This window comes from Gymnoscopelus braueri (assembly GCF_963280865.1).
Source record: "Gymnoscopelus braueri genome assembly, chromosome: 7".
Lineage (NCBI taxonomy): Eukaryota > Metazoa > Chordata > Actinopteri > Myctophiformes > Myctophidae > Gymnoscopelus > Gymnoscopelus braueri.
Window position 1 is genome coordinate 50482615 of NC_137608.1, and position 24832 is coordinate 50507446.

Here is a 24832-nt window from a genome sequence, read left to right on the forward strand (position 1 = left end):
AGGTCCAGCTGCCATTCGGCTGGCTCTTTATGGAGGACTTGAACTTTGTTTCTGAACATCTCAGAAGTTCCCCACCCTGCCACTATGACTTGACAGCGTGTCATGTCCTTATTTTTAACTCTATGGTCTCTCTGGTAGAAAACAGCAGAGAACCATGATTGGTTTTCAACCTTTTCAGGGAAAGAATCCAAAATAATAATAATAATTTGAACTGTGGACCCCCCACCCTGATAAGCACTTGGAATGTTATGTAGGAGTTGAGACATTACATTTTCGTTTCCACAGATAAATATTGTGAAAATAGCCGATCTACAAGCTCACATGTTAGCTTGCAGATCGGCTATTTTAATCGGTATAGTTTTTATAGTATAGTTTGCTGATTAGTTGTTCTTTTCTTTCTTTTTTATTTAAAGTATTAAAAAGGTCTTAAAAAAGATCTTCACCCAAAATCATGTCGGAGGTCCCGACCCACAGGTTGAGAACCACTGAGATAAACATTATTACGTTTTTAAAAGAAACTGATTCAGTTGAAAAACTTATATAATATAATTATATATATAATGTATATATATAATTTATTGGTTTACACTCCAGGTCCAGGAACAGGACAGATGGATGTAGTTGACCCTCCAGACCAGCGGGGCGGCGCTAGCGGGCCCGGAAGCCGTCCGTCCGACCCAGAAGTAAAGCCTAACGAAGCAGCAGCCTGGCAGCACAGCAGCAGTGTGTGTGTCTTTACAACACTTTACTACACACTTTACTACACACTAAACCTCCTACAGCACCACGAATGAAGGTAAATACACCCTTATTTCACCCTGTTTACACCCGCCTGGAGCCGCGGCGTGTCCCCCGCGTGTCATTGTGTCACATAAAGATACAATAACACCCATTAATGTCCGCCTAGCTTCACCTTATTATAGCCAAGGTCCGTGTGTGTGTGTGTGTGTGTGTGTGTGTGTGTGTGTGTGTGTGTGTGTGTGTGTGTGTGTGTGGAGTCCTCAGTCTGTTGAGGTTTGACAGCTGCTTCCAACTTACGTTCCATCGTATCATGGTGTCGCTGGCTTAACCCCCCCCCCCCCCCCAAAAAGGACACACACACATCTAACAAGCTGATCAGCTTCTCAGCTTGTTCAGATCTGAGCCTTTTTTGGGGGGAGGGACACAGACACCCTCAATCCCTTTTTGGGGCACCCTTGGGTGCCATAGTGGGGCATAAAATGAAGCTTTATGCCATTGAGACCTTCGATTCTACAAATGCCTTCTAAATCAGGTTCCCACACTTATCAAGATTTTCCCAAAAATGTTCAAAAATAGCAGATCTACAAGCTCGCAGCGCGGCACGAAGTGACGCGCTGTGAGCTTGTAGATCTGCTATTTTTGAAATAGCCACTTGCTTAATGGGTTAACAGGCCCATATATGCTGTGTGTGGCTGTCTGTCACTTGTTTCTTCATGTCACTTTAACTTGTGTGACCTACTTGCAGTGTGGTAAGACATATAAACATGTTATGTAATGTAATGTACTCCCCCCTTCCCCAGCCTGGTCACTAACCTCCTGGTGAACTGTGACTGTCATTACTGTCTGTCTGACTGCGTGAATGCCGGGGTGTTGTGCCGAGGTACTTACTTACCCCCCCCCCCTTCCCCTCCCCCTCCAGTATGATGCATTATGGCTCGAATAGGTCTGACACGTTTTGTGTCCCTGTCACAAATGTGTGTCCCTTCCCTTATATACAATGCATACCGGACCGGTGAATGAATTTAACCATGGCTTTAAATGTAAATAGGATTTTACATATTTATTGTTATTTTATATATGTATTTATTTATATAATACATTGTCAGTGTTTCCCCTATTTGCATTTAAGCATTGGTGTGCCACCACTGCTTAAAGTTGAGCACCACTTTGTTTATTTTTTCTGTAAATTATTATATATATATATATATCTTTTTACAATGGAGGATATATCTTTAATATGTGTGGCATAATTATATAATATACACGCATCATTATTTTCCAAATTCTTAATGTAAACTAGACAGATATTCCTCCTGCTCATTACTGTGCACACAAGAACTATAAGCCTTTTTTTTTCTCGGCGCGTGCCTGTTCAGTAGCAGATCCGCAAGCTCGAAACGCGACGTGTTGTGAGCTTGTAGATCTGCTACTTTAGCTGTTTTTGAATTTGAATCCTGAAAAGTAACAGTTCTTTTGGACATGATGAGGTTTCCACCCGACAGAGACGATATACATATATATAGAGAGAGAGAGATTATTGATTTGGCTGATATGCATAGTATTGACGGAGGAACACATTTATATTCATTATTCGTGGATTTACGTAAGCAGTATTTTTACACTAGATGCACTATTTGCACCTTTCTCCTGAACACTGTGGTTTCCTGTACACAGGACGTGACAGGATAACTAAATGAATGGGTGGTGTAGACAGAGAGAGAGAGAGTGGCTCTCAAACCTTTTCATGTCAAGGACCCTCAAATCCATACATATGAGGCCGCAGAGCAGACCCCCATTCGATTAGCTTTGAAGGCAGGATTATATAAGAAGATAGTTGTTGATATGATTCAGTAGAGAATTACATAATTGTCTAATTTGCCTATTCTACTGTAGGTGTGGGGAAGCAGTGGAGTGAAACGTAGGATCAGAATAGTCATTCTTATATTATTGTTAAAAATCGTATTGTTAAAAATCGTGATTCGTGAACTTCTATTTTAACATATTTTTTATTGAAGGATCGTCACAGCTTACAGGATAAGGACAAGCAGTGGTAAAGAAACCCTTTTAACTTTCTGAAAGAAAACAAACTAACGCCCATGACAAACCCTCCCACCCAACCCTCTCCCCAAAAAAGTACATTGACAGTAAATGAGAGGGTACAAAGAAGAGGGCAAAAAGTGGAAAAAAGGGGGGAAAAGACAAAAAAATGAAAAACAAAACACCAGCCAAAAGAGTGTCTAGAGTAGATGACATGACAGCATACTGTGACTTGTGATAACTTCTTGTAAGTCAGTGAAATCAAACTACTTCCCACATCGCTGGGGACCCCACTGAAAGCAGTGCTATTTTAGGATATATGACTGCTTCATTTGCACTCTTATTTATTTACCCTGTCGTGCGTGTTGACTGTTTTTTTTAGGTTATTGTTAGGGGGCTTTTCTTGCCTTTTATTGATAGTTCACAGTGTACAGAGACACGAAACAGGGAGAGAGAGTCGGGGGTGTGACATGCATCAAAGGTTGGGTTGGCCCCGGTTCAGGATTCAAACCAGGGACTCGCTGTCAGGCAGTCACTTCAGTCAGGCAATCAGGGCCTACATGTATGTGTGGTACAGGGTTACTGGAGGCCAAGGTAATATCATCCACAGTAACTGTGGAGTAGCAGCTCATCAGATAGTGTGTTTCTAAAGTGTTTAGGGCCTAGCACAAGTTCAGTTAAACACTTTCATCCAGGCCACCCCTATTTTGGGGTTGTCATTATACGGTAGGTGATAAATGGTCAAAAATAGATTTTGTTTTTAAATAGAGAAAACGGCAGATCTACAAGCTCACAACACATCGCACCGCAACACGTTGTGAGCCTGTAGATCTGCTGTATTCGCTATGCGTCATACAACAAAGTGTATAGGGCTTATGTTGTGAATAGCAGAACATTTCAGGTTACTTTGTAGCACTGAGAGGCGCTACTTGTTGCCTATTTGGCACTTTATTTACTTGACTATTTACCCTGTTGGTTACCCTGTCAACCAACAGGGTAAATGGTCAAGTAAATAGAGTGCCAAATTGGCAACAAGTAGCCTAAGTGCTATAAAGTAACCTGAAATGTTCTTCTGTTCGCCACGGTTCCCAACCTGTAGTTCGGGGCACCAAAGTTCACACTCGCAGTGAGGCCATGGTGAGGTTAAGGTAGTCAAACAATGTCAATGTTTCCTCTGACCATTTCTAAACAAGTCTCTGCCTGTCTCCATCTCTTTGATAAGCTCAGCTGTAGTCGGTGGATGTTTAGTATCCAGTCAGGACAAAAATAAGATAAGTGTGTCTCTGTAGAATCTAAACACTCCTGCCTTTCTTTGTAAAAAAAACAAAACAAAAAACCCTGGGGTATTTCAGGAGAGTTACAACGAGTGTGTAGATCTGCTATTTTTGGCGAAGAGATTTAGTGTAGCGGCGGGGGGGGAAAGCAGCAGACCAAATATAGAGCCCTGGGGCATCCCGGTCAACAAAGTAAACAGGCTTTAAGTGGTTAAACAAATCTGCACAGATTAACATGAACTAACTTCTCAAGTTTTGTTTACAGCTGAATTTAATTATATTTGATTGATCAAGCACTCCAAGCTTTGAAGAGGCGTTGTTTGTTATACAGATTTCTTTTTTTGTAATTATTAGAAAGAAAAAAAAAGTGAGCAAACGCTCAGAATCAATATTGCAGAATGCAGATTGGGAAGATTTATGCTTTGTTGCGCGGAGAATAGCTGATCTACAAGCTCACAACATGTCCGCAGATAGCTATTTTCGCTATTTTTGTGTGACACCACTACTACAAAGTATACAATAGCAAATAAGGCTTAAGTGATGAATCAGACTAATTGATTTAGTATAGTATAAGAAATGAATTCTAATAGTTTTTGGTGTCGATTGGTTGATAGACAAATGAAAGAAACTGTCAAGAAAATGTGTTTCTCGATTATTCCAAAAAATTATCGGTAGAATATTTGCAAAGAAAATCGATAATTAAAGTCAGCCCTTGTTGTCAATGTGATTTCAGACCTACAGCTGTGGCCTGCTCTCTCTGCCTGTGTGTAGGGGGAGACTGGGGACAAAAGTAACACTTTTTGTATTTGCCTTCATAATTCACAGACTACTTGAAATATCCTAGTCATCTTTTGCTATAAGAAACATATATATGTGCTCTAATTAATAATACCATTTTTAAGCTTTCACTAATAAGGACAAGACTAAAATATTAATTTGAATGCAATGAGTCACAGTGTTACAATTGCCCCCATGACGGGGGCAGTTGTAACAGTGGTTGGGGACAATTGTAACACTGTAAAAATAAGTCATATTAACACACTTTATCTCAAATAAAAGCACATCACTAAGTAATATGTATTTTTTATAATTTAACATTTTTACTTACGAATGTTAATTACAATTATTTTGTATTTTTATTCGAATTATTTTATTTTTCAATTTAGTTTTTTCAAATGCATGTCTGTTATTTATTTAAATGTATTTTTACTTTGAAATGTAGTGACATTTAATGAAATATGTTCATTTACTAACATAAAAGTATGTAATCCCAGACAAAAAATCAGCTTGCATTGAAAACACATTGTTACAATTGACCCCGGTCACTTTGTTACAATTGCCCCCGATGGGGCAACCATGATAAAATCCCATATTCTAGCTAGAAACACCTATACTAGCATAGGCTGCTCACGTTACTGTGTGACCAATAACATAGAGATACAATTAATCTAAGTTTAAATCAGCTGACATCTTATCTTTATTCAGCAGAAGGAAAATACAGTACACTAAAAAAATTACGTTTACACCTCAAAATCAGTTTTTTGTTGAAAACTTCTGCTGAGATGAAATGATCATTCTATCCTTCCAGAGGCAGAGAGAGGACCCTACTGAGCATGTGCACAAGAAGTCTCACCCCTCTAGCTTATTTCTAATTAGAGTTATTGAGTGTGTTACTTTTGTCCCCTGTTACTTTTGTCCCCGGTCTCCCTATTTGCAGATCTACAGTAATGACATGCTCTTTCCTGTGTGTGTGTGTGTGTGTGTGTGTGTGTGTAGATCTACAGTAATGACCTGCTCTTTCCTGTGTGTGTGTGTGTGTGTGTGTGTGTGTGTGTGGGGGTGTGTGTGTGTGTGTGTGTGTAGATCTACAGTAATGACCTGCTCTTTCTCGTGTGTGTGTGTGTGTGTGTGTGTGTGTGTGTGTGTAGATCTACAGTAATGACCTGCTCTTTCCTGTATGTGTGTGTGTGTGTGTGTAGATCTACAGTAATGACCTGCTCTCTCTCTCTCTCTCTGTGTGTGTGTGTGTGCAGATCTACCGGTATGCCAAAGGAAAAATATGACCCTCCTGATCCCCGCAGATGTTACACCATCATGTCAGCCGAGGAGGCGGCCAATGGCAAGAAGTCTCACTGGGCCGAGCTGGAGATATCTGGTCAGTGTTCCTCCAAAACACTTCTCTCTACCAAGCTCAAGTTCAAGCTCAAACTCAGGTTTATTGCTTATTTGTTGTTCATCCCATTTAGACCTGAGGCCCATTCTAAAAACGCCTTCTAAATCCTGAGAAGTTATCTGAAAAACTCAGGTCAGGTCAGGTTTCTTTTTCATGTATGTTGCTATCAATATAGCAATAACTAAAATGCCCAGAGGTGTTCCCGGTTGAAAGGTATAACGACGTATAGGTGTTCCAGGTCTAAATGGGTTGGTTGGTACAGCACATTTCTGTCAATTTGAATACAATAAAAATAAACCCCCCAAAAACAACAACAACAGAAGAAGCAAAATGACAGTGCAGAAGAATGAATAAATCTCAATAAAAGGAGCGACAAACAGAAATGTTTTAGCTTTGATTTAAAAGAACAAAGAATTGTAGCAGACCTGCAGTTTTCTGATATGTGGTGCATAAAAACTGAACGCTGCATTGTTAACTTGTAATAAGACAACTTTTGTCTGTTCAATAAACAACTTCATTACTGGAGCTCTGCCATCTTACACGCAGGCAGACAGACAGACAGACAGACAGACAGACAGACAGACAGACAGAGAAGTATCAAAGGTTTATGATAGTACAATATCCTTAAAGGAGAATACCGGACAAATTAAGTGTTGTCTTTGATGTCTCGTTACTCACCTACCGACGTGAAAAGTGGCGTTCTTTTTTTCCATAGATTCCCCTGTCGTCATTTTTTAAACCCCCTCCGTTGTCATAATGGGAGCGCGTGGGTTAGGGAGATTCGTCTATTCTAACCGATGCAAAGTTGTTTTTTTCTCTACTGCTAGTCATTGTGGAGTCTCATGATAGTCAAACATGCGCTGAAACTTCCTGCGAGCCCACCGTTAATGGCGAACGACTTAACACTGGTTGCTTGTTTCCAGAACCTGGCAACACGAGTTGCCAGGTTCTGGAAAGAAAGCAACCAGTGTTTAAAAAATGACGACAGGGGAATCTATGGAAAAAAAGAACGCCACTTTTCACGTCGGTAGGTGAGTAACGAGACATCAAAGACAACACTTAATTTGTCCGGTATTCTCCTTTAATGCTTTATAAACCAACTTGAAATAAATGATTTGACAGACAGGGAGACAGTGTAAAGATGTCAGAACTGAAGTTTGTACACTCTTCTGAGGTAACCACTTCTAGACTTAGTAAACTGGACCTGAGTTGGGTCTGTTAGACCACTTTTTCTCCATCAACACCAAATCTCGTCGCATTGTGACACGTTGTGAGCTTGTAGATCTGCCATTTTTGTCTTAATGTTCCTCCCAGAATATGGGTGCTGGAGTTGTGTGATGAACACGGAGGATTTTCCTGTGTGTGTGTGTGTGTGTGTGTGTGTTCCGTTGTGTGTGTGTGTGTGTGTGTAGGGCGGGTCAGGAGTCTGAGCAGCTCTCTGTGGACACTCACACACCTGACGGCGTTGCACATCAACGACAACAACCTGAGCCGCATCCCGCCAGAAATCGCCAAGCTGCCCCACCTGGTCTACCTGAACCTGTCCTCCAACAAGCTGCGCAGCCTGCCCGCCGAGCTGGGCAACATGGTCTCTCTCAGGTACCGTACCTACAGCACCATGAGACAGAGACACTGACTACCTGCTGTGTTTGGATCTGTCATTCTGGGGGGGGGGCGGCAGTGGCTCAGGGGGTTAAGTGGACGCTTGGGGATCGGAAGTGTTTCTGGTTCGATCCCGGGAACGCATCTGTGTCGTTTTAGATTTGAGCTTATAACCATTATTTTTTACTTTTGGCTATTAAAAAATAGCAGATTTACAAGCTCATAGCTACGAGTTTGGAGAACTGCTATTTTTGAATAATCTCGAACATTTGTGCAAATCTTTGAATACATATACTTTTTTAAACAACATTTGTAACTCAAATCTTTGCATCTGGAGGTCCCTGGAACAAAATATTTTACAAATGTTTGCTTTAAAAATATATATATTGTACAAAGATTTGCACACATTTTCATGATTTCTCAAAAATAGCAGATCTACAAGCTCGTAGCGCGGCACTCGGTGCCGCGCTACGAGCTTGTATATCTGCTATTTTTGAATAGCCAAAGACGTCTAAAATGACAGTGATGCGTTCCCGGATTGAATGGGTTAATAATAATAATAAATTAATACATTTTATTTGACACACTTTATATTTGACACAAACCTGTCGAGGTGTCCTTGAGCAAGACACTGACTGAACCCCTAACTGCTCCTGATGAGCTTGAGGTTGGAGACTTGCACGGCTTCCTCCACCGTCGGTGTGTGTGAATGAATGAATGAATGGGTGAATACAATGCACATTGTAAAGCGGTTTTGCACTATATAAATGCACCATTACCATTTACAACTGTTTGTTAAAACCAAAAAGTTTACGGTTAAAAAGTTCTACATTCTGATTAATCATTGCTATAGAGTGTTTGTTCAGTAATGGGGATCTCCCCGTCTCTCCAGCTGTTTAGTAAACAAAAGATACATTTTCATACGTTTATCCTTAATGACATCTCTTGATGATGAAATAAAGAGCTGGAGAGAGGAGAGCTGGAGTACAAGGGGAGACCCTTGTATTCGAGTTACAAAGTGTCGCAATGTGACGCATTGTGAGTATGTAGATCAGCTATTTTCGCGGAACGTTTGGCTATTATGGCATGCCCAGAATAGGGACGATAGGGTTCATGTGGTTAAAACGGCAGTGCGAGACATGTCTCCATGAAACACAAGCGGTGTTAATGATATGACACTGGGTCATGCCTGGTGTTGTAAAAAATCTATTTATAGGGGAACATTGAAATGAATGTAACCATATCACTCTTCAGATCTGTTTGTGTGCGTGCGTTTGTACCTACGTGTACATGTGTATCCACAAGGACTGAACATAGGCATTGTCCATTGAATCAAATAATTGTTAAATAGCTCTATATTCCGATAGTAATTGATTTTCAGGTTGGGATATCAATTTTATCCAATCACAAGGGAGAACTCATACAGGATAAACAAGTGAAATTGGAAGTGATGAAACAAATGAGCTGAGAAAATTGGAACTGGAACACTGTCAAATTTAAGCTGATAAATTATTACTTGGGGGGGGGGGGTTTCTCGCTGCTGATTGGGTTAAATTGATATCCCGACCAGAAAGTGTATTTTCTGTTTACTAAAGAGCTGGAGAGATCACTTAATATTAATTAATATAAAGAATCAATATTGAGCGGGCCATGAAAAGTAGATTCAGTTCTACACACACTTTAATCTTTAAGATTAATTCCGAGTAATTAATATGTTTACTCTATCCCTTCTTGTGCAGGGAATTGCTTTTAAACAACAATCTTTTACGAGTTCTGCCTTATGAACTTGGAAGGCTTTTCCAGTTACAAACCCTGGGGCTGAAAGGTCAGTGTTTCTCATCCAACCAACACCATTCATTATATGATATTTACTCAAATGAAAACTGCACTTTTCTGCATGTTATTGTTGTCCAAGATGGGTACGAAACGCTGCAGTTAGTACTGTAGTTGACACTGGATTGAAGATGAAGACTGATTTATAGGGTGTTTAGGGCTGAGTGGATAGAGTGGCCTTCTGGGAATAGAAAGAGTCCAGTCTAATGTGTTCAAGTGTCGCTTAGCAAAGGCACTTAAACCTCACCCCCCCCCCCCCTCCTGTGCACTCATCATAGCCATCTGAGCAGCCATCAGTTGGCTGTGAAAATATTTTCCTCTCCCCATGCAGACCAGCAAATATTCCCTTATTCCCTATAACATGCTGCAGTTGGTAGTTGAAACGCGATTGAAGGTAAGAGTTCATGTAGAGATTAGATCGATTGACTGAAACCAAAATAGAGTGGACAAAGGCAACAAAGGCATGACATACTGCAGGTAACAGGTATGAGTTTGATCAGTGGTTTTCAAAGTGGGACAATTGTAAAAGGAGAGGAAATTTAACAAATAATTAGCTGACAAGTATGTAGGCCTGTCGCAATTATTTTTGCGTAATCGTCATAGTCGTTTCCATGTTGAAACATTTTCACACATTTTCAAATATTAAAAAGAGCAGAAATAGCAGATCTACAAGATCTGCTATTTCTGCTCCTTTTACATGTATAAAATGATTAAATATGTCAATAAGTTTGTTGTATATTTCAGTTATTTGTCATATCTGCCCTGTGCACTTTTTGATTACGAAGCCTAAAAGGCTTCATATGTTCCGATGTCCGATTCCAATGTTCAACTTAAATCTGTAATCGTGACAGCCCTACATGTATGATGACTAACAGTAGGTAACAGCCATGTTGTCCGTACAGGTAACCCTCTGTCTCAAGACATCCTGAACCTGTACCAGGAGAGCGACGGCACCCGGAAGCTCTTGAACTACATGCTTGACAATCTGGCAGGTAAATGGCACCTTCGCTTCACCTTACAGCACGAACAATTGCCGCGGCAAAACATGCATATTTAACAGAGCGTTTAGTGTAAACCTGAGCACAGCGGGAACCCGGGTATACATTGTCACGTTGTGCTTGTCTCAGGACAAAATGTAGCTAAAGGGCCTTGTTTCCGTCCCGTTGTGTGCAGTGCACCCAGAACAGCTCCCCCAAAGACCTTGGATCAACCTGAAAGAGCGAGACACTCTCATCCCCACAGGTATGTGAACACAGTGCAATCCCCAGGGTTCATTCAGGGGTGAACTTCAAAACACCCCTGGGGTATATAAGTACTTAAACTGCTTGCATCAGAGGACATCCGATAATTATATTGTCATTTTGCAATTCATGAGACAGTGAACAGGACGGAAGCAGAACTGTAACTTTGATAGTGTGTGTTAAAGAAATCAGTAATTTGACACATGTAAAGAAATAAGTTTTTATAGATTTGAAAAAGGATTTCTAAAGAAAATAGCCCATTCAATTATGCAGAGTCTGTCCAATCATTCGCAACACGGCCGGCTCACGAAACCCAGTTAGGAAGTGCTGATCAAATATGATGATCAATCAACCAGTCAGTCAATCAATCAATCAATCAGTGTATCAATAGTTTTTTTTTTCCTCCTTTTTTTTAGTTGTCTTCAACAGTACACAACACCACATTCATCTTACATAGACCCTTTCCCACCCTCCCCACCCCTACACAGTCCCACCCAATTACACAGATATACACAAAGCACATACAACACACACAGTGTCCCAGGGTATAAAAAGAAACCAAACTATTAACTCATTCACTGCCACTGACGTAAAAAACGTAATTTTTTCCAATTACCAAATCTGCCACTGATGTAAAAAACGTAATTTAGCAAATTACATTTATTTAAAAAGATCTCACCGTCCTTCATCTCTCGAAGTGACACATTTCATTGTAGCACACCCGGATACGGAAATGACGTCAATCGAAGATTTCCGTTTCCGCCTGCCGCCGCTCTAAACCTTCCGCTAAATCGCCATTATCTCGGCTTTGTCTTTCTCCGCCGCGGAACGCTGTTTAGAAACGCTGTTTAGAAACCGCTACTACTGAAAAATGGAATGTTGCCGATTGAAAATGTCTTCTCTGGGCCACTCACACAACTACCCTGTGTGTCTACAAACAGTTGAACACGCGATCATAAGGGATTTAGCGAGGTCTGTGGCGAGGTGAAAGTGAGTTTTCCGTTCACATGGCGATACATGGTGTTTTTACACTCGGCTGGAGGAGAGAGACTCCGCCCCGATCGGAATGTTTGTTGTCTGAGCGGCGTGCACGGATCGCCTGTGTGTTTAGAAATGATTGGAAAATTTTTGTTGATTTTTTTTATAAAAAACACTAAATCGCTGGCAGTGGGCAAACACAGCCAGAAATAAGTCTGGCAGGGAATGAGTTAAAAGCCAAAAAATTTAAACTTCTTCAATAACCAAAGTACAATGATTAAAGATTGATAATTCATGAAACATCAGTTTAACCTTTGAGGGAATTCAAATTCAAAATAAAGGTGTGTGCTTATAAAAAAGTGGAAATGTGAGTACTTTGTCCTCCATTGATTTGAACTTTGGGATGTGCTACTTACCTTTTTGGGATTTTTGATATAAAGACATAAACGATCAATCAATCAGTGACTTGTTGTTCCTTGTGTTGTCTCTCAGCCATGTTCACGGTCATGTGCTACAACGTGCTGTGTGATAAGTACGCCACGCGGCAGCTGTACGGCTACTGCCCGTCCTGGGCGCTCAACTGGGAGTACAGGAAGAAGGGCATCATGGAGGAGATCACCAGCTGTGACGCCGACATCATCAGCCTACAGGTACTCTACCGCAGTGGTTCTCAAAGTGGGGTCTGGGGACCCCTAGGGGTAAAATACGTATCATTTTGGGGGTCCTTCACATGAAAACGTTTGAGAACCACTGCTCTACTACACCACTGGGTTCCAACGGTTTTCAGTTCAAGGACACCCAGTTTGATTATATGCATTAGGCCACGGAACCCCATTTTATCAAATTCGTTATCTCTCAGGCCACAAAATGCTCAGTATATATTTTTTTTATTATATATTTTTTGCTTTTTATCCCTTTTCTCCTGAATTTAGTTGTGGCTCTTAACGTGCTGTTTGTTGACCTCTAGGGGTTCCAGGGGGTCTTCAGCTAAATGATGAATAGTTCTGGATAATTTCACAGTATGTTCGGCAAAAGGATTTGTCGTAGAAGGAAAAAAAGGAAGGAGGGTAATACAGCACAAAGGGGTCCCCTGGGGGACCCCTTTGTGCTGACCTTTATTTCCTGTTTGATCTCAGTTCGTTTTGGGGTTCAGCACCCGGGCTGCAAAGGTTTTGTGGATGTGCGTGACTAGCAAACATCTCAATTGCAGACATGCAAAAGTGTCACTTTTCAGCTACAGTCACCTTTTTGAACCCAAATAGGGCAATTGTGTGACACATGACCCGAAAGAAAACAACATGTTGTCACCTTTTTCACCTCGGGGCTGTTTGCATGCCTGCAATTGTGTCCCCCACCCTCCAGGAGGTGGAGACGGAGCAGTACTACACCCTCTTCCTGGAAACACTAAAGGAGCGCGGCTACGACGGCTACTTCTGTCCAAAGTCCCGTGCCAAACTGGTGTCCGAACAGGAGCGCAAACACGTGGACGGCTGTGCCGTGTTCTTCAAAACTGACAAGTGAGTCGCTCTCTACCTTCAATGGAAATAAGAACGTCATCTCTCTCTCTCTCTCTCTCTCTCTCTCTCTCTCTCTCTACACACCATCTCCTGGCTCTATTGTACTGTCTGATGAAGAAGCAATGCATTAAACTAAAGCGCAATTGCACTTTGGCAGAGGTTTGGGTTGTAGTTGCCATGATTCTACCTCCAAATATTGAGGAGATATCTGCAGTAGTTGCTCTAGTCTGTTGATTACTTAAGTGTAATTTTGCTTTAAAAACAATCCCTAACATCTGGAAGCAGGCTTGGAGTTATGTGGGAGTTTAATTCCCATAAGAAGGAAAGCATACACATCTGTGGGGGTCGCAAATACATTAGGATGTTGAGTGGCTGTTTGGGAATCGGAAGGTTCCCGGTTCGATCCCCAGCTCCCCCTTGGTTACTGCCAAAGTGTCCTTGAGCAAGACACTGAACCCCATAGCCTGGAAACCAGACGAATCTGCCAGTGCAGCAAAAACAAATGTTTACCTTGGTAGATTTGTAATATCTACATTACATCATATCTTAGTCGTTAGTTGCTGTGTTGTGCTGTAGGTTTACAGTGGTTTGTTGTCTTGTTGTGTTGTGCTGTAGGTTTATAGTGGTTTGTTGTCTTGCTGTGTTGTTGTGCTGTAGGTTTACAGTGGTTTGTTGTCTTGCTGTGTTGTGTTGTGCTGTAGGTTTATAGTGGTTTGTTGTCTTGTTGTGCTGTGTTGTAGGTTTACAGTGGTTTGTTGTGTTGTGCTGTAGGTTTACAGTGGTTTGTTGTCTTGTTGTGCTGTGTTGTAGGTTTACAGTGGTTTGTTGTCTTGTTGTGTTGTGCTGTAGGTTTATAGTGGTTTGTTGTCTTGTTGTGTTGTGCTGTAGGTTTACAGTGGTTTGTTGTCTTGTTGTGCTGTGTTGTAGGTTTATAGTGGTTTGTTGTCTTGTTGTGTTGTGCTGTAGGTTTACAGTGGTTTGTTGTCTTGTTGTGTTGTGCTGTAGGTTTACAGTGGTTTGTTGTCTTGTTGTGTTGTGTTGTAGGTTTACAGTGGTTTGTTGTCTTGTTGTGTTGTTTTGCTGTAGGTTTACTGTGGTTTGTTGTCTTGTTGTGTTGTGCTGTAGGTTTACAGTGGTTTGTTGTCTTGTTGTGTTGTGCTGTAGGTTTACAGTGGTTTGTTGTCTTGTTGTGTTGTGTTGTAGGTTTACAGTGGTTTGTTGTCTTGTTGTGTTGTTTTGCTGTAGGTTTACTGTGGTTTGTTGTCTTGTTGTGTTGTGCTGTAGGTTTACAGTGGTTTGTTGTCTTGTTGTGTTGTGTTGTAGGTTTACAGTGGTTTGTTGTCTTGTTGTGTTGTAGGTTTACAGTGGTTTGTTGTCTTGTTGTGTTGTGCTGTAGGTTTACAGTGGTTTGTTGTCTTGTTGTAGGTTTACAGTGGTTTGTTGTCTTGTTGTGTTGTGTTGTAGGTTTACAGTGGTTTGTTGTCTTGTTGTGTTGTGCTGTAGGTTTACAGTGGTTTGTTGTCTTGTTGTGTTGTTTTGCTGTAGGTTTACAGTGGTTTGTTGTCTTGTTGTGTTGTGCTGTAGGTTTACAGTGGTTTGTTGTCTTGTTGTGTTGTTGTGCTGTAGGTTTACAGTGGTTTGTTGTCTTGTTGTGCTGTAGGTTTACAGTGGTTTGTTGTCTTGTTGTGTTGTGTTGTAGGTTTACAGTGGTTTGTTGTCTTGTTGTGTTGTGCTGTAGGTTTACAGTGGTTTGTTGTCTTGTTGTGTTGTGCTGTAGGTTTATAGTGGTTTGTTGTCTTGTTGTGTTGTTTTGCTGTAGGTTTACAGTGGTTTGTTGTCTTGTTGTGTTGTGCTGTAGGTTTACAGTGGTTTGTTGTCTTGTTGTGTTGTTTTGCTGTAGGTTTACAGTGGTTTGTTGTCTTGTTGTGTTGTGTTGTAGGTTTACAGTGGTTTGTTGTCTTGTTGTGTTGTGCTGTAGGTTTACAGTGGTTTGTTGTCTTGTTGTGTTGTGCTGTAGGTTTATAGTGGTTTGTTGTCTTGTTGTGTTGTTTTGCTGTAGGTTTACAGTGGTTTGTTGTCTTGTTGTGTTGTGCTGTAGGTTTACAGTGGTTTGTTGTCTTGTTGTGTTGTTGTGCTGTAGGTTTACAGTGGTTTGTTGTCTTGTTGTGTTGTTGTGCTGTAGGTTTACAGTGGTTTGTTGTCGTGTTGTGTTGTTGTGCTGTAGGTTTACGCTGATCCAGAAACACACGGTGGAGTTCAACCAGGTGGCCATGGCTAACTCCGAGGGTTCAGAGGTCATGCTGAACAGAGTGATGACCAAAGACAACATCGGAGTAGCCGTCCTGCTGGAAGTCAATAAAGACATGTTCTCTGGTGGTAAGGAAGACCCTAGTCACTGTAGAGACCCTACAAGTCAATAAAGACATGTTCTCTGGTGGTAAGGAAGACCCTACTCACTGTATAGAACTTACTCACTGTAGCAGCTACAGTACAAGTCAACAGGTCAATAAATAACATACAAAATAACCTACTCGCTGTATAGAACCTACTAGTCAACAGGTGCTTGGGATGTATGTACGTACTGTATATAACAGTGTAGTTTAGGGGTGAAGCTACAGGTCGTCCATTGTGTTTTTAGCGATAGCGATTCAGATATTCTGGAGAACAGGCGAGGCTGATATCAACCGCTTTGTATTCTGTCTTTCAAAGATTCCTATGTCGTCGCTGTCGGGTGGAAACCTATTATGTCCAAAACTGTCAGGATTTCAGGATTCAAATTCAAAAATAGCAAAAATAGCAAAAGTAGCAGATAGACAAGCTTGTAGATCTGCTACTTTTGATGCATTTGTGTGACGCTGTAGTATGATTGAGGAGGGCGTTATCTCATTCAATGCCATGCTTATTTATGGCATTTTTGCTCTGAGTGCCACAGCCAAAATTCGTTGTAAAAAAAAAGTGCTTAGGAGCCGAGATACAGCCTTTTTCAGTAAGAAGTTAAACAAAGAGTGAATGGAGCAGCAGTTCTTCAAATCATCATATCTTGGGTTCTGAACATGTTTTTCCAATGTCTTAGACGTCAATGTGGCACTGAATAAGTTAATTTACGAAAAAAACAAAGTTAAAATATTGAGATAAGAGGTTTCTGCCCGACAGCAACGGTATCCATGATTAACCCATTAAGACCGGGGACGCATCTGCGTCTCATTTTAAGATTTCTTTGGGTTATTCAAAAATAGCAGATCTACAAGCTCATAGCGCGGCACCGAGTGCCGCGCTACGAGCTTGCAGATCTGCTATTTTTGAAAATTCTTGAAAAATTATTTTCCAGATTTTTTTCAAAAAACTGTTGAGATTTAGATTTTTTTAAAGAATCGCCTCAGGTCTCAATGGGTTAAAGTGAAATACCCATTTAAATACAATATCCTTGATGACGTCTCTCTCCCTGCCACCGCTCAGGCATGAAGCCGGTGCAGGACAGACAGCTGATCCTGGTGGCCAACGCCCACATGCACTGGGACCCGGAGTACTCGGACGTCAAGCTCATCCAGACCATGATGTTCCTGTCGGAGCTGAAGAGCATCGCCGAGAGGGCCTCGGCCTCCATGGCCGCCGGCTCGCCGGCCTCGGAGCCCTCGTCCATCCCCATCGTCCTGTGTGCCGATCTCAATTCACTGCCCGACTCTGGTACGACACGTCTTTCATTTTCTTTGCTGAATAGTTAACTGTATCGATTTAAATCGTTGTAACGTATCGCCATGAATGAACCAATGCGTGATGCGTATCGTATCGCTGTTAAAATATATCGTTACACCCTTACTAACAACAAATCTGTTTAACCCGTTGAGATCGGAAAAGCCTATACGTGGCTATACCTTTAAAACCGGGAATAAGTGTGTCATTTTAGATGTTGCATAATAGCAACAGGAATTGTTTTAATTTTTTAATTAAAAAATATAAATCTTTCTGAATACTGAGGTTAGGATTTAGAAGTCGTTTTTAAAATCGGCCTCAGGTCTAAATGGGTTAATCGATTATAAGAAATTGTAAATTTTAATCAAACAATCGATCCCACCATTTTTTAAATATATTTATTTACAATAGCATAAATGGGCCGTGAAGTCCATTAGGTCTACAACAGCTAACCACTTCCAACCTGTTGTCCCTATGCTGTGTGTCAATATAGGCACACATTTTCAAAGGTTTTGCCTCTTTTCACAAATTGTTAGTTTTTGCCAAATGTTGGCCTATTACGACATGCCCAGGTTAGGGACTCTAGGATTCATGTGGTTATGGGTCCATTTGGTTTAGATTGTATTTTAGACACGTATTATCAGTGAGCATTTTACTGTGTGTATGTCCAGGTGTGGTAGAGCAGTGGTTCTCAAACGTTTTAGCTTGAGACCCATGTTTTTATTTATGAAAAAGTGTTATTTATTTTTATTAAAAATAAAAATTTATAATAGAAAAGGGATATTGATTCGCCACCCATAAAATTGGATGTTTGGGAAACAGTGTGTTAGAGTACAGTCCACACTGGATAAAGCTCCAAACGCAACTCTAGGAGCTTTTATCCAGTGTGCGGACTCTACTCTTTTGTGATGGCTTTTCTAAACTGTGGATGTTGCCATGCCGTTGCCTTATTTATTCACCGGTCTGCAGGCGTGGTGGAGTACCTGAGCAACAGCGTCGTGGCCGAGAACCACAAGGACTTCAAGGAGCTGCTCTACAGCGAATGTCTGACCAACTTCAGCTGCAACGGCAAGAACGGCAACTCTGACGGCAGCATCACACACAGCTTCCAGCTGAGGAGCGCCTACGACAGCAACCTGATGCCTTACACCAACTACACATACGACTTCAAGGTACACATTTAACCTGGAAGTGTTCACGGCCCCACCCATCTGATCTTAACCCTTTCACTGACAGACTTATTTCTGGCTACGTGCACTGACTGCCAGCGATTTTCTTACCTTTTGAAGTAGTCACAGAATATTTATCTCCAGTATGATCAATCCCCTGATAGTTGGTAATCACGGGGTGTTTCCCTGTGCTTCCGCGACCCCCTCGTCCACTTGTTATAGGCCGTTGAAAATAGGACTCGTCCAAAATACATAGTAAACACAGGAGGCGAGATACAGGCGATTTCACAAAGACGTTAACTAGGAAATCAATGGAGCAGTGAATGTTGGGATCACGTGATCTCCTGGATCTGTGTGCATCTGAGGATGAAATGGTCACTCATGTGTTAGACAAAAGTGCCATTTAGTCTAAAAAACTAAAAACACAAAGTCGTAAAAGTCGTCATTTCCACGTCATGTGTTTTGACAAATGTGTTTTGACAAATTTAAAGACAAAATACCATGACCTTTTTTTTATATATTGTTTATTATCAATACAATCTTAGTGTTTTGCCAATTATTTGGCAGCCCCACTTGCAATATCCTCACGGCCCACCAGTGGGCTCCGGCCCTCAGGTTGAGAAGTGCTGCCTTACACCATATTACATTTCACGGTAGAGTTTTGAAAAAGTTTCAGTTATCACATTATAATCTTTTGCTTTAAATCCCTGCTGACAATTTCACCAGTCAATGTACAGTATGCTCTTAAAAAACATTTAAATATAGTTATATAGTAATGCTGTGTTATTTTATGGGATGGGCCCGTCCAAATAAAGTGGAATACTATATCCAATATTTAGCTAAATACACACAGGAGGAAAGGTGGTTGAACTGTTCAGGTGCTGGATTTTGCGCATCAAAGGGCGTGGTGGCTCAGGAGGTAGAGCGGAAGCTTGGGAAACAGAAGGTTCCCGGTTCGATCCCCTGTTCCCCTGGGCTAGTGTTGAAGTGTCCTTGAGCAAAGACACTGAACCCCCTAACTGCTCCCAATGAGCAGGTTGGTGGTGCCTTGCATGGTTTCCTCCGCCGTCCGGTGTGTGAATGTGTGTGTGAATGGGTGACATCTTAAATACCCTCCGTCTGTCCACAGGGCGTGATCGACTACATCTTCTTCTCCAAGACACACATGAGCGTTCTGGGTCTGATGGGCCCGCTGGAGAGCCAGTGGCTGGTGGACAACAACATCACAGGCTGCCCGCACCCCCACATCCCCTCGGACCACTTCTCCCTGCTGGCCCAGCTGGAGCTCCACCCGCCCCTGCCCCACCCCCTCAACAACCACCCCCTCAACGGGCTGCACCTGCCCATCCACAGGTAGTGTGCAGCCCCCCCCCCCCACCCCCCTATACCCCAGGACCCCTACCCCGTCCGACCGACCGACCCTCGGCCACACCTGTCAAACAACAAGACGAAGGTTACAAATGTAACTGCGGTTCTATGGCGGAAATCACAAATGTAACAGCGGTTCTATGGCGGAAGTCACAAATGTAAACTGCGGTTCTGTGGCGGAAGTCACAAATGTAACTGCGGTTCTATGAACCCAGAATAACCGCTGTTAGTCGATGCTTTAAGCCGGAGGTTCTCAAAATGGGGTTCTGGGGACCCACCCAGGGGTCCTTGAATGGGTTCCAGGGGGTCCCCAGCTCAATGTGTTAACCCATCAAAGTCTGTTTAATCACTTTAAACCTATTTTATACTTTGGCCATTCAAAAACGGCCATTCTACAAGGTCACAACACGTCGCATCGCAACGTGTCGTGAGTTTATAGATGTGATTTTTTTTTTGAAAAACTTTTACAACGCGAATCTTCTCTTAATGCGGGTCCCTGTCTAATACAATTTGGGGGTCCTTGATACTAACATTTTAGAGAACCACTGTTTTAAGCACCGGCTATGGCGGTCAGCAGGGATGAAATGGAACCCCCCCCCCCCATCCCCTTACAGACCCTGTACAGCCTACCTACCTACTGATCACATGATCCAAACTCAGACCAGCCACGCCCTCACCCCAAAAGGAGTGAAGTATTTGCCGGTTGTCGCTCCTTCTTTTTCTTTTCTTTTTTTTTGTTGTTGCACTTTGTATGGAAATAATATACATTTTCTTTCTGCCTTCTTCCCCTTTTTAAAGGCTTTATACCAAAACGTTGCGGGTTGGGATTCAGTTGGTTTGTTCGTTTGTTTGTTTTTTTGCCTTAGATGTGTTCATGATGAGAGCGCGTAGCCTCCGCTTTTACCACAAGTCATTAATGATATCTTTTGTTGCTTTTGACAATTTTAAAAAGTCGGCCCATCTGCATTTTGTTCTTTTTTTTTTTTTTTTTTATGATCACAGGGTAAAGTAAAGCCTGTTTTATTTATACTTGTTGTATACCGGCGTCGGGCGCCGCAAATCGTTGACGCGCTATACCGACGCGCAACAATGTCTAAATTAAGTGTAATTGTGGCTTCTTTTGAAATATATTTGAGCCAACACAATGGCATTGACTTAAACACTATTGGTATATTCAGTATGTTGGAAATCATAACTGATCTTGGCTGACTTCTGTACGAATCTTGGGGCACAACGGTGTCCCCGTTTATGTTGACTGTGGTTTTGGTACAATGCTGCTTTTTACGTTACCTTGCTGCTACGGCACACTCACTCTATGCATCTGGCTGTCACTTCTTTACATAGCTCTCAGTTGTCTTACTTGTCAAGCGTTTTATACATGCAGTACCACAAAGTAAAGGTTTAATTGTGAAAGTGTAAAAATAGACAATTTTTAGACTTTTCAGAGTTGAGTTGACTCCATGCTACACAGTAGTGATGTGCGGGTCGGGTTTTTTCATGACCCGCCCCGCCCCAACCCGCGACGGAACGCGACCCGCCTCAACCCGCCCCGCGAACCCATATATAAATCTATGGCTCAACCCGCCCCGCGACCCGCGGTGGGAATATATATATATATTATATAGCGCTCTTTTAAGTACCCAAAGTCCCTTTAAATGTCTACAGTAGCACAACATTGTCATGGGCTGAATAAACAAGCATGTTGGTCAAAATAGGGTTTTTTTTTTTTTTTTCGTGGAGAGCGGCTGACCCGCTCACCCTCAGCCCGCATAATTTTCTCTGAAATCCTGACTCGACCTACCCGCGCCGCGGGTTGACCCGCGGGTCCCGCGGGTTACGGGTCGACCCGCTCATCACTACTACACAGTATTACCTACAGTACGGCTCGATCCATTCTAAATCTGTGTTTACATTTACTGGGCAAACGGCAGTTTGAATGTAAGATATCGTCTCTGTCGGATGGAAACCTCATGTCTAAAACTGTTAATTTTCAGGATTCAAATTCAAAAATAGCAGATCTGCAAGCTCAAAACGCGTTTCGAGCTTGTAGATCTGCTATTTTTTATACTTTTGTGTGACGCTGCAGTATGATCAAGTAGGTTATTAATTAACGAAAGAACACAACAAATACAAAATATGGAGATAAGAGGTTTCTGCCCGACAGCAACGATATCTGGATTCTAGATCTGAACTCATGCATGCACAGTTTGCGGCAGCATTCTTTCAGTTCAACACCCAACTAACAGCCACTGATGAAAACTCTAAAAGGTTCTAAGATTCTAAATGTAATTAATATTAATATAAGTATTATTGAGATTATTTATTCCTCCCAATCAATGATTTTCTTGTCCTCAATAGGTCACATTTGCATCACAACAATCAGGCTTTGGTCTTTTTAGCTTTGAACACAGTGCTTGTTAAAAACATGCCTATTCTTAAAGAAACGTATGGTCTGGTTTCCCTGCACCTGATCGGCCAAAGAGTCCTTCAAGAACGACCGAACAATGTTTTGTCAATATATTATATTTATTTACATAAGAAGCTATTTAAAAAAAAGATGCTATTGCAGAGACAAGTCACTTGGTGATTTCTGACCAGACCCCTGCAGTTTCTAAACTCGGTGTACTACCTCTGAGTTACTGTACACGTTGGTCTGACTAAAACCGATAGCCCCTTTTTATTTAAGTTGTGATTCAGGGCTACACTATGCATTGAGCAGTACCTCAACTATCTATGGATTTAGTCATCCGAGTAGATGAATGAAACCAAATAGGAAGCTATTGCTTTTAAACGAGACTTTATAAGCACAGGGCTGTCCAAAATGACTTGGATAATTTCTGTATGTTACACGTGAACGTGTTAGGGTTCGTCATATATCTGCCACGTGCTACTTTAGTTTACACTATTGTGCTTATGCAACACCTGGGATTCCTGCGTGGGAAGGGTCACTAAAAGCCAAACATCTTAACCACTAGGCTAAGAGGGACCCCCTGCCCCCCACCCCCTTCTTTGGAGGAGATATAAGGCTTTTGGTGGCTTTTGGAGTACATGGAGATGATACAATGTGGCAACACTAAATTAGCACTCCAGATTGTAACCACTGAAACCCTCTACTAGTAAACTAGTACTTTGTTGACCGGGGTGGGCTCTGTGCTGTACTTGGTTCACTCACCTTTTTGTTCGCCCCCTTTACATCTTGCGTTTTGAACTAGTAGATCTTCAATGCTCTGTGACTGTTCCCCCCCGCCCCAGAATAGGGATGCCAGGGTTCAATAGACCAATTACAACATGCCCGGAGAGCAGAGCGCCATCTCTACTCTGTAGTACGAAGGTGTCGCTTGCTGAAGAATAAGCAGATCTTCAAGCTAACGTGACGCCATCGCGACGGAGGATAAATTAAAGCTTAATGGCTTTGCTTTGTTTGCACGACGTGACACTAAACTAAATGACTATGCCGCTGATTTTAGGATGGCATTCGTGAGAAAAATATTTTGTGAAATCTTTTGTGAGCATCTGCGGGCTCATACTTCACTCCAACTTTCATTTCATGGGCTATATTTGAATCTGATTTATATTTTTTTAATGACAGTTTAGCTGTCCTGGGTGTCCATGAGAACTCGACACCCATTTAGGGACATGAACGGTCCTCCTACAGTGGGGTGTTCTTAAGCTTGATTATATCTTTTTTTGTTGTTGTACGACAGAGTCAATACACATAAAATAGCCGATCTACAAGCTCTCAACGCGTCGTGGTGCGACCTGTTGCTTTTAGATTGGCAATTTTCAGTGGGCAACTGTCATGCAACGGAATATAAATTATTCAAACTATTGTGGGTGGTGTAGTTTTTTTTTGTTGCCCATTGCACTACAAGACGTACGTCAACACATGCCCTCCACCTGTCCGTAATATTCTCATGGATATATTATCTATATTCTCATAACTGATGGCTCCATCAATCTTTGTTTTTAAACAATGGGCATTTTTGTCTGTCTCTTAACTGAAATGCAGTCGGTACTTTGTACGAATTCAGTATTACGAGAACTTTTGGAGAAAAAGAAGAAAAACAATTCAAACGAAAATTGTCTTAATGCCTTTTTATTTCTTTATTTCTTCACGATTGGAATTTCCTCTCAAAGTTGTCTGTGCTCCGAGAAGATCCGTCATTCTAAATTCTGTTTTGCTCTGTGCTTCTTTTCAGCTGATGATGATGATGATGTTACCGTTTTGACTTGTTTCCATTGCGGATCTCCATCCCCCCCCCCCAAAACACCCTTCTCTTCTCCTCCAACCCTCCCCTCACATAAATCACACACACATCTCGTCAGACATACCAGCCCGTGGTCGATGGCTTGTTCTTCTCGGAAGAACACCCATACCGCCAGGTTTCTGCAAGCATTTGACCTTTTGTTTAATTTTTGTAGAGCACACACCTCGCATACTTTTCTACAAACGACGTGCCTAGTTTGTACAATTTCTCCGACAGCAGCACTACTGCCCACGTGACCAAGCCGCTCAGAGAGTATATACAGCGCCATCGTCCATCCGTCTGTCTGTCTGTCTGTCCATCCATCCATCCATGATCCATCCAACCAGTCATCCCTCCACCCCTTTCCCCTCTTTTCACCATCTCACTCCATCATCCTCCACAGGGTCAGATGTTGGGGGGGTAGTTGACTCTAACCTTCTCATCCGCCCTGAGTCAGACGATCCTTAAGCCAATGTTGTTGTTTTTTGTCCCTGAAGGTAGGGCTGGGCAAAATAATATCGTGATATGAGACGAGATATTGTCTGGGATAAGGGATATCGTGATTGAATTTTCCTGGTTTTAATCACATAAGTCCTATTTAGTATACTTTTTTTTAAATTAAAACCTTCCAAAATTATTGCGAGCTTAACGCCAATATGATATTATCATCACAATATCAATATAGAGGTATTTGGTCAAATAAATTAAGATTTTTCATTTGATGGTGTCCATATCACCCCGATGGTGTCCATATCGCCCCTATGATGTTCTTATCACCCCTATGGTGTCCATATCGGCCCAGCCCTACCCGAAGGTCAACCTACAGTATGAATGTCCCTGATGTTTCACCAACAGCTGATTGGGTAGAAGAAGTATAATGATGCTTTGGCCAGGATGTGACGTTTTCTTAAGTGGAACCAGTAAAAATCCTAAGGGTAGATTATTAGGGGGACAGTGTCCAC

General features: G+C 41.8%; 1 protein-coding gene and 1 long non-coding RNA gene across 2 annotated transcripts; one reads left to right on the forward strand and one right to left on the reverse strand.

Moving 5' to 3' along the window:
* The first annotated feature begins 694 nt into the window (after nucleotides 1–694).
* cnot6l (CCR4-NOT transcription complex, subunit 6-like) lies at nucleotides 695–23885 on the forward strand. The gene is made up of 13 exons (XM_080432242.1): nucleotides 695–796; nucleotides 6086–6207; nucleotides 7638–7824; nucleotides 9567–9652; nucleotides 10563–10652; nucleotides 10834–10902; nucleotides 12372–12529; nucleotides 13242–13396; nucleotides 15621–15772; nucleotides 16853–17080; nucleotides 18056–18258; nucleotides 19385–19611; nucleotides 23823–23885. The coding sequence occupies exons 2-13, from the start codon at nucleotides 6096–6098 to the stop codon at nucleotides 23824–23826; spliced, it is 1671 nt and encodes a 556-aa protein (XP_080288368.1). The 5' UTR covers nucleotides 695–796; nucleotides 6086–6095; the 3' UTR covers nucleotides 23827–23885.
* Nucleotides 19628–21610, reverse strand: LOC308087972. Its single transcript, XR_013933395.1, has 3 exons — nucleotides 21484–21610; nucleotides 19820–21086; nucleotides 19628–19786 (listed from the first exon to the last, which is right to left on the reverse strand). It is a non-coding gene; the product is annotated as an uncharacterized lncRNA (long non-coding RNA).
* Nucleotides 23886–24832: the final 947 nt, after the last annotated feature.

What these genes read in the sequence shown, in the direction of transcription:
- cnot6l (XM_080432242.1), top strand. Translation starts at nt 6,096, where the DNA reads ATGCCAAAGGAAAAATATGACCCTCCTGATCCCCGCAGATGTTACACC. An exon ending in GGCCGAGCTGGAGATATCTG is followed by an intron (nt 6,208 to 7,637) that starts GTCAGTGTTCCT and finishes GTGTGTGTGTAG; the next exon opens with GGCGGGTCAGGAGTCTGAGC. An exon ending in CCGACATCATCAGCCTACAG is followed by an intron (nt 12,530 to 13,241) that starts GTACTCTACCGC and finishes CCCACCCTCCAG; the next exon opens with GAGGTGGAGACGGAGCAGTA.